General features: G+C 30.1%; 1 protein-coding gene across 2 annotated transcripts in view; it reads right to left on the reverse strand.

The window, feature by feature from the left end:
- Positions 1–8,195, reverse strand: part of LOC123009072 (fasciclin-3) — a 113,261-nt gene extending 105,066 nt beyond the window's left edge. For both annotated transcript variants that reach the window (XM_044405191.1, XM_044405192.1), the window contains exon 1: positions 7,979–8,195. In XM_044405191.1, the coding sequence (XP_044261126.1) occupies positions 7,979–8,033 (55 nt within the window). In that variant the 5' untranslated portion in view covers positions 8,034–8,195. The remainder of the gene's footprint in view (positions 1–7,978) is intronic.
- Between the last annotated feature and the right edge of the window lie 1,945 nt (positions 8,196–10,140).

A 10,140-nucleotide genomic window follows, 5' to 3' on the forward strand; every position in this document is an offset into this window, starting at 1 on the left:
CTGTGCATTCATTATTTTACTGTGCATTTATTATTTTTACTGTGCAGTTATTTTACTATGCATTTATTTTTTTACTGTGCATTTATTATTTTTACGATGCGTTTATTATTTGTACTCCGAATTTATTATTTTTATTGTGCTTTTTTTATTTTTACTATACTTTCATTATTTTATTACATTTATTATTTTTACGATGTTTTTTTTATTTGTACTCCGATTTATTATTTTTACTATGCATTTAAGGTTTTTACTGGGCATTTATTGTTTTTTCTGTGTAGTTATTATTTTACTATGCATTTAATATTTTTACTGTGCATTTATTATTTTTACGATGCATTTTTTATTTGCACTCTGAATTTATTATTTTAGTGTGCAATTATTATTTTTTCGATGCATTTATTATTTGACTATGCATTTATTGTTTTTACTGTGCATTTACTATTTCTACTGTGCATTTATTATTTTTACTGTGCATTTATTATTTTACTATGCATTCATTATTTTTACTGTGCACTTATTATTTTTACGATGCTTTTTTTATTTGTACTCTGATTTATTATTTTAACTATGCATTTATTGATTTCACTGTGCATTTATTATTTTCACCGTGCATTTATTTTTTTTCCTGTGCATTCATTATTTTACTGTGCATTTATTATTTTTACTGTGCAGTTATTTTACTATGCATTTATTTTTTTACTGTGCATTTATTATTTTTACTATGCTTTCATTATTTTTTATGCATTCATTATTTTTACTGTGCAGTTATTATTTTACTATACATTTATTATTTTTACTGTGCATTTATTAGTTTACTATACATTCATTATTTTATTATTTTATTACATTTATTATTTTTACGATGCTTTTTTTTTGTACTCTAATTTATTGTTTTTACTGTGCATTTATTATTTTTACGATGCATTTATTATTTGTTTTCTGAATTTATTATTTTTACTATGCATTTATTGTTGTTACTGTGCATTTATTATTTTACTGTGCATTTATTATTTTTACTGTGTGCATTTAATTTGTTCGCCAACTAAACCACCCTAGATATTGAGGCACTCATCCGAGCCAAAATCCTGAAACATATTTTTGCAAATAAATTCCGTAAATAATGCTAAATTGCCCCAATTTTCGTCTTTGAAGTAAAGTCGATCGTGTGTGCATATTTTCGCCAATAATTGCGCATTATTGCGCCCGCTTACGTTCCCTCAATATGTCAAGAAAGTTCCCGTTTGAAAATTGTGAAATTCATGAACCGCGCTTATCGATAATAAAACTAAATGAAGCAATAACAATCGATTCATCTTCAATTAAGACTTTAAGCGCCAAGTTTTAATTAATTAATGTTCGCAGTTCGTATCCTGATTATTCCAGGTAGCCGAAATTTAATAATTAAATTAGTAAAAGTTGGGTTTGTTGACAGTGAGACACCATTGAAACGTCAAGATAAACAATAACAGTGTTAAATCATCACCATTGTTTCCAATCCGACATTGTGCACTTCGAGGGACTTATCTGGCGGTGTACCAAGCGTTTTCAATTGGGGCCAGATCGGTATTAATAACGGCTCGAGAGTTAATTGTGTGTCAATTGTTATCGGCGTAGGCCATGCACGATTAAGTCGATCGAACGACGAGGACTTGATGTGGAAATGTTTTCACCGTGATACTGAATACGTGAAAGGGCTTTAAAGGGCGCTTTTTCCCCATTCATAAAAGGACAAAGTGAGATTTGAGTTATTGATAGATAAATTTATGACATTTCTACAGGCGACTTTCTAATCAATTAAACAACGGATACGTTCACCGGAATGCCACAATTTTTCAAACTATAACACAGTAGAAATTTCGATTTTCTCGTAAAAATGAAACTTTAAAGGGACCGGACAGTTTTACGTGACTCCGCCCATCCCCATCTCAGTGGGCGGAGCCACCCAAACTCATCCGAGCTGAAGTTTTTTGTAGAGAAATTAAACAAAAAAAAATAAACTATAAATCTGAATCTAGAGATCGGTTGGTTTTGGGTGACTCTGACCTTTTATGTTAAAGTAAAAAACAGTTAAATTTTGTGGAAAATAAACTAAAATACACAAAATTTGGTAAAAAAAATCTAGAATTTTTAAATCTAGAAACATTAGAAACCGAAAAGTTTTAGGACGTTCATGTCCCACAAAAATTGAAAATAAAAAAAATGAAAAAATAAAACTAGCTCTTAATATTTTTCCAAATTGTAGGTACAGACTGTCCCATCTAAGACTTTCGTATTTATTATAGTATAGATTAATTAGTATGTAGAGATTAATATCGCAACTAGTGTTAACAAATTTTTAGTTTTTTTATTTTACTATGCACCTCAGTGATAACATATTTTGACGTAGACACTTGTAAAATGTTCCGAGGAATCGATTGGCGTCAAGAAAACTCCAAAATTCGTGATAGTTTTGAAGTTATAGACGTATATAAATTTTTGATATTTTTGACTTTAGCACAAATTTTCTCGATAACTATTTATCGTAGAGCACTGATCTTTTTCGTATATGATAGAAAATTTAATTTTCTTTCCAACGATACCCAACTCGAGAGTTTATCACTAATAGTTCCGAAGTTATTAACAATAAACCGCTCCGCGTACCGAAAATAGCCCAAAATTTTGACAAAGCACAAAAACATTGTAAAAATGCGAAAAATAAATTTTTGAAAAATTTTGTGTAAAATATATTGAAGGAAAACATTGAAATTATCGGCGGCGGTGGTGGCTCAGCGGCATAAGGTCCCGCTTTCCAGCAGGTAGGTCCCGAGTTCGAGCCCCGGTCAAGTCGGCAATTTTTCTCAAATTCAAATTTAAATATAATTCAAAAAAATGTCAAAAGAGGGCGGGCGCATAAGAGCGCGATCTTTAAAACATGTGCACATGTTCTAATAAGTATAAGAGAGAAAGCGCACAATACTAACTAAAATAAGCACCAATAGATGGCGGGCGTATAAGAGCGCGAACTTTGAAACAAGTATCTACAAAAGTGAAAATAGTGAAAAAGTTAATAGTATATAAGCACACAAAAGGTAAGTTAAAAGTAATATAAATAAAAGGTAAGTTTTGCATTAAAAATCAAGGAATTTTTTTTTTATTAATTATTGTTATTATTGCTAATAATACAAATGATTTACATAAGTCTATTAGTGAAATAGATATAAGTAAACAAAAGATAAGTAATATAAAGTATAATAAAGTAAAAGTAGCATGAAATGTATAGAGGGTGTTAAAAAAAGAAATATTTCAGGAGGTAGTAGTACGGACTAAAACAAACAAAAAAAATCTTAATAAACATAGATCCGCAAAGTAACAGAATATTTTTTAATCCCCTGTATATATAAATAAGTGCGCATTTTTTTAGATAGATAAACACCCCCTAAACTCTATCTTTTCCTGCGCCACTGGTCTTCAATTAATTTTGAGTAATAGTAATAGAATTATTCTAAAACAATTATCACAAATTTTCTCGATAACTATTTATCGTAGAATACTGTTTTTTTTGTGTACAATAGAAAATTAAATTTTCTTTCCAACGGTACCAAATATAAAAGGTTGTTATCAATAAGTCCGGAGTTATTGGCAATAGACCGCTCCGGGTACCAAAAATCGACCACAATTTCGACAAAAATCCAAAAAAAATTCAACTTTAAAATTAACCCATTTAACATTTTTTGCTTTTCTAGAGGTGTTAAAGACTTAAAAAAGTGCATAAAATGTTATTTGGTCAAGAAAAAATTACGGATTTTTCGAGTTTTTGACTCAATTTACCTTAAGTCGTAAAAAGGTGTTCTAACTTAATTTACCTCATGCTTTCAAGGTTGTACAAAATAGTACTTAAACTATTTTTTTAGAGTTAACTTTGATAAAATTCTTTCAAAAATTAAGCCAAAACAACATAATTGACATATTTCTACTCATTTAGACGAGTGATTCAGTTATTTTTTGTGTAGAGAACTATTTTTCAGTGCTAAGATAATAATAGTTTCACTTCATTTTAAATGGAAAAATATGTATTAAAGTTATGTTTGTTATCTTCAAGTAATTTTATTAATAATAATTGAATCTTCTAAGTTGTCTACATTTTAAATTTTATAAGATATTAGACCCGAAAGTCTTACGTGAGACACTCTATACAGGGTGTTTCAAAAGTCTGGAAACGATGTTATTCTGGCAAAACTGTCAAATTTTTTTTTTAATATTAATTAATTGTTTATACTTACGAGATAAACATAGTAACTTTTTTTTTAATGGAAACCTACCACAATTTTTTTTTAGACAACGACTTTGTTACAAGAATTGTTGCTCTGCATTTTTTTTTGTAAAACTTACACATTTTTGTTAAAAAAATGTTTGACTTAAAGGATTAAAAAAAAATTTCGAGTAAACTACCAGTTTTGGAAATAAATTAATAAATGTTTAAAGGTTGTAAAGGAGCAATGCCAAACAAAAAATATTTTAATTAATTGTTTACACTTTTGAGATTATGATACTAAATTTTTTTTCCAAAATAAAAACGGTTTTTTATTTAGTGTTTTACAAAGATATGTTTATAAAAATAGTTATCAAAAATGTTACAATAATTCAGGAAAGTTAGCGCTGGTGCGATTTTGTTAATTTCCGCCATTTTCAAATCCCAAAACCGGAAAAAATCCAAAAAATCCATCTCGTCTGCGTTTCGGTCCGTTGGTCTCAACACACCGTCCGCAATTGTTAGTAAACTCGACAACTACAACACTCTGATCAATCTTCCGGTATGGGAGTTACCCGGAGCGACTCTAATCTTAAACTCCGGGATTTTGTCCCCTTGCTAGCGACGTGTGAGATGTACGACTCACTAAATTTCGACGCAGCTTTTTGCATTCTCCTCGAAGAGAATCGACGTGGCTTTTTGCTCGTTTATGCAATCATTTCGGTGATTTAATCTCGGTGGGAGGATAAACTCAAACTTGGATAACTAACGGACTCTAATGTTACCTTATTTCTTAACCGGGATCTAGTTATCTAAGGAAATTTCAAACTTATGACGTTGTTGTTGTTATCAAACGTTTAAAAATCATTTCTTATCAGAATGATGGAGAAACTTGAACTTGGAGATTAGCCCAAAGTGGGGATTGAGAAATTATCAGATTTACAGTAGTTTTCATTAGTCATCATTTATTTGAAATAAAAACGAATAAAAAAATAATAATAAAGTCTTTGTTTTAAATTTTCTGAGCGTGAAATTTATATCGTGGGATTCGTACTCAAGTCCAGGTGAAACTGACTTTTCTCCTCCTTAAACCGGCCCTGTTGTATAGGAATCCATTCTCGCTCTAGCGCATTCGACAGTTACGCTTCGTTGGGCCGGTCGGAGGCAGGTTGTTACCCCCCAGGGGGCAGGAGGGAGGGGGCTGACTACGCGGGGGATGGGTTCACGTGGGACGATGGGACAAGTGTGGGTGCGATGCAGTGATGCCAGATTAGGGAATTTTTCCCGAGTTCTAGGGATTTTTTACATTTTCAGTGAAAATCTCAATTTTTTTTCACACTGCTGGCACAGTTTCAAAAATTACAAAAATTTTTAATATGAATATTGTAACTTCGCCAAGTTAGCGTAGTATATACAGGGTGTATATTATATCTATATTTTTTACTGCGTTTTTGGATTAATCGGGTTATTTTAAGGGAGTTTTCATCAGCTTTCCCTATACCTAAATTTAGCCGTTTTTGAAATATTTGGAGTTTTTCAAAAAAAATGTCAAAATTGTTTCTCAGTGACTAATTATTTGCTACTCAAACTTAGATTTAATTAATTTATTTTGTATTTATGGAGAGTGTAACAAAATTATGATGTTCATTAAACAAAAATAATTTTTTCTCACTTGTTAGCTTTAAATAATGATCGCATGGTAATAATAATTAAGTTTGCATTACTTTGATTCTTCATATTTTGGCACTATTTGTCAAATAGTAATTTACTGTTGACGTTTGTTTAGAGAAAATTTTGACATTTTTGATTTCCATAGCAAACTATGTGAAAACGGGTGTGGATAATAATAAATTTTCTGTAGTCTTAAAAAAAAGTCCATAACTTGAAAATTATTAAATTTAGGTATAGGGAATCTTAATACAGATCAATGCACAATTAAATTCTCTTCTATTTAGTAAAATGAAAATTGGGGTATTTCATTTGAAAAAATTGAGTTATAAGTATTTGAATTATTACAAAACTAACCTTAAAATCTTATGGTTTGTTAATTTTTTTTCAAAATTTGAAAACACCAGAAAAAGGATCTAAGCTTTCTCTTTCAAACGCCAAAAAAACAAATTCAAAATCTTAAAAAATGGCAGAGTTACCGATTTTTAAAGTGGAAGGTGCAGATCCAAAAATTTTTGAAAAACTCCAAATATTTCCAAAACGGCTAAATTTAGGTATAGGGAAAGCTGATGAAAACTCTCTTAAAATATCCAGATTATTCCAAAAACGTAGTAAAAAATATACCTTTCCATTTAAAATAAGAAAGTTGAGACCGACTTCCGGTACAACCGGAAGTGCCACCATCTTGAAAATATTTTCATTTAGAGGGACTTAATGGTTTATGGCTCTGTACCAATTTTAAAATAAATACGATTATTCCAACTCCCAATACTTCTAATGTGGAGTTTAGACGGAGCACCCTGTATAGTAACGCGAAAACCAAAAATATATTTTCTGTAGTTTTATGTGTAAAGACAAAAAAAAAGAACAAGATAGGAAGTGCACTAAAAGCCGTTTGCATTTTTCTCGTTACCAAGTTTACTAATTATTATTGCAGTTCATTTAATGTTTTAGACGAATATTTAAAATTAATAAAATCCCATAATTTATAAGTATAAATAAAAATTAAGTAGGTATCTAAATATATACATTTATTTGAATTTGTTTTAATTGACTTGTGTTTTATTTTTTTATTTCTTTAGTAAAATTTATTTCAATTTATTGTTATATTATTTTTTGATTTTTTATTGTAAGTAGTTTAGAGAATTCTAGGGATTTTAGAAGCTACGATCTAGGGACAAGCGCTGTCTGGGGAAAAAATACACTGGGTGGCACTGAAAATGTGCCCTTCCAAAAGATATATTCGAGAAAAATTAAAGACGCTTTTCTTATTTTTGCAATCCCAGTAATTACAGTGGAAGAAACTCTGGTAAAATAAAAAAGTTCAAAGCTTTCCCGATAATTAATATCAGAACCAAAGTAAATCTAGTTCAAACGTTACTAAATAAACATTTTTCTCTGTAATTTCTCGCAAAAACCAAGAAACTTAATATAAAAGCGTTAATTAAGTTTAAAATCATTTTTTAGTCTTCTTTTTCGTATTTTACTTTCCTCGAGTAAAGATTCGCTGCGATGAACATGAATAAAAGTAAAATCGAGCTTTAATTAATTAAATTGAGTTTTTCAATTAAGCCGCAACAAACATCATTTAAAAAATACTTTCACTCTACTTTTTATCTTATCTTTGAAAAGAATCAGATAAGATAAATTATAAATATTTTCAGTCCAGTTTGGTTATTTTTAAAGTTGGTAAAAACAAATAGTGACTTTTATGATCGGAGGTTGGTACTAAAATTAATTTCCGGTACATCATAATTCATTAGTGTTTATAATAAAATTTTAAGTTGATGACAATAAAATATGTCATAATGTTATGTCGCAAAATTAGGTTAAGTAAACATCGTTGCCAACATAAATTACAATGTCTTGTTTGAAAAGTGAGGAAATTAATCCCAAGTCCATCCCTGTACCTGTCTACCACCCTTTGAATCCCATAATCCCCCAACCACCTGTTTCCCAAGTAACAAAGACCCACCTGCCCCTATAAACCGGTCTCCCCCCACAAAAAAAATTCGAAACAAAAGCCCATCGCGACCTTGACTCAAATCACGCATCTTCCAAGTTGATTCAACTCGGCCTTACCTTGCGCAAAGACGACTCCAATCAAAAAAACGACGAAGAGTGCGTTGGAATCCATTGTTAACAAACAATAAACAAATCAAAACATTGCGATGCTCACTTGTCACAAACTTTTTTCCGAAAAAATACTATATTATAACGTATGTTGATTGTTTGACGCGTCACCACACGGCACAGGTTACTACGATCCACCTTAACAGAGCAGCGCGCCGTTACTGGAAAACCGGAATTCTCAAACCGGCGCGCTTTCGCCGGAAATACACGAAGAGAGAGTCTCGGTTATCATCGGCAAACAAACGCAACAATTATTGTTATTATCGATTGTGTTTTGTTATCGTTTTGATTCGGCCCGAGTGCTTGATTTGACTAAGCCGGACTTTGGAAGTAGTTGGCTATGCACAAAATTTCGGGGGTAATTTAAAAGTTGAACGAGGTTTTAATTAAAAAGTTTGAAGTGGTTGGGTGTCACTTGTCATTTGATTTTTTTAAATGTGTACCACAGGGATCTGTTTTGGGTCCACTTCTTTTCATTATTTTTATTAATGATATAGGATGTAATTTTGATAGTGATAATCTTAAGATATTTAGAAAGGTTTCGGAATCTCGTGATATGTCAGTCTACAATCCGATTTAAATAAGTTACAAGACTGGTGTGCAAATAACAAAATGTTTTTAAATGTTGAAAAGTGTCTCTCCAACCCTACCGAATTATTTTATTAATAGTACAAAAATTACAGTAAAACAGTCTGTGAGAGATTTAAGTATATTACTTGATAGTAAATTAACTTTTCTTCAACACCTTGAATTTATCATTTGTAGAGCTATTAAGGCACTTGGCTGCATAAAACGTTATTGTCGTGATTTTAGAAATTTTAATTCCATTCGATAATCTGGAATCCGCATTACAAAATTCATGTTGGTAGGCTTGAAGCAATACAGTTTAAGTTTTTTAAATATATAAAATGGTTGCTGCCTTATTATGTGCAAGATAATTACAATATTTCATTAAATTATTTGTCTCTTCCTACACTTGAAATTAGAAGAAGATATCAGGCTTTATGTTTTGTTTATAAACTTTTAAATAATTTGATTAATGATTCTTCAATAGTAAATTTAATTAATTTTCACGTTCCACAGTATAATAGTAGATCAAACCAATTATTCAAAATTTCGTTTGCACACAATTATTATCTGTTTAATTCTCCTCTAAATGATCTTTTAAGAATTTGTAACATGTACAGGGTGCTGCATTTTGGATGTCCGAATAGGGAATCTCCGAAACTAAGAGGTTTAACTAAAAACGAGTGATACATTCTGGGGCTCATTTTTTGAGAAAATAATATTGGTTAAAACCGCATCCCGCTATCGTCTTTTGTTTTCGACTTATAGACAAAAGTTGACATTTTGGCGAAATCTAAAAAATTTATATCTTCGTTATTATAGAAGATACGGATTTGAAATAAAGACATTATACAGGCACTTTTTTACGAGGAATTTAATAATTTAGTTAACTATTTTTTTCAGTTATTAGTTTAGCCGTAATAAGATAAACTTGTATTTTTTTAAATGGAAATCATAGGCGGCTATGGCAATTTTGAAAAGCTTATTTTTTTCTGCTCTAAAAATATATATTTGTAACAAAATATTTTTTTATAACTATACTTAAAAAGTGAAATACATKTTTTGTGTYATAATAGTWGMKCATGGAAAAACTATTTCACTCCAAATGTGTAAATAATAATCAATAAGAGTTTTGTGAACTGTAAAATAGATGAAAAAATAGATAAAACTATAAAAATTTAAAAAATACGATYCGTTAGAAGTATTGAACAAATATGCGAGCGCCTCAGAACAAAATTATTACATATTTTTAAAAAATCCAAAAATAGGAAAAACAAATGTGTCAACAGTCAACTCAATTAGAAAAAACATTTTTTGATGATCTAATGGAGGTAGGATAAAGTTCCACATAGACGGAATTTGGGTATTTGAATAGCCATAACGTCATTTTTGTGTCATATAAAATATAGTTTATTGAGGAATTAAAACGGCTTTTTTTACAACACTCTATGTATCACTAGAAGTTGCAATGGTAATGTTAGCTTGTTTAAAAACAAAGAAATGTTATTAGTCGCCAATAAGTTGATTTACGATTTATTTTGCAT

Source organism: Tribolium madens, unplaced genomic scaffold, assembly GCF_015345945.1.
Source record: "Tribolium madens isolate multiple individuals breed KSU strain unplaced genomic scaffold, Tmad_KSU_1.1 Scaffold_71;HRSCAF=194;Tcas5.2_LG6, whole genome shotgun sequence".
In the NCBI taxonomy this organism is placed as follows: Eukaryota; Metazoa; Arthropoda; class Insecta; order Coleoptera; family Tenebrionidae; genus Tribolium; species Tribolium madens.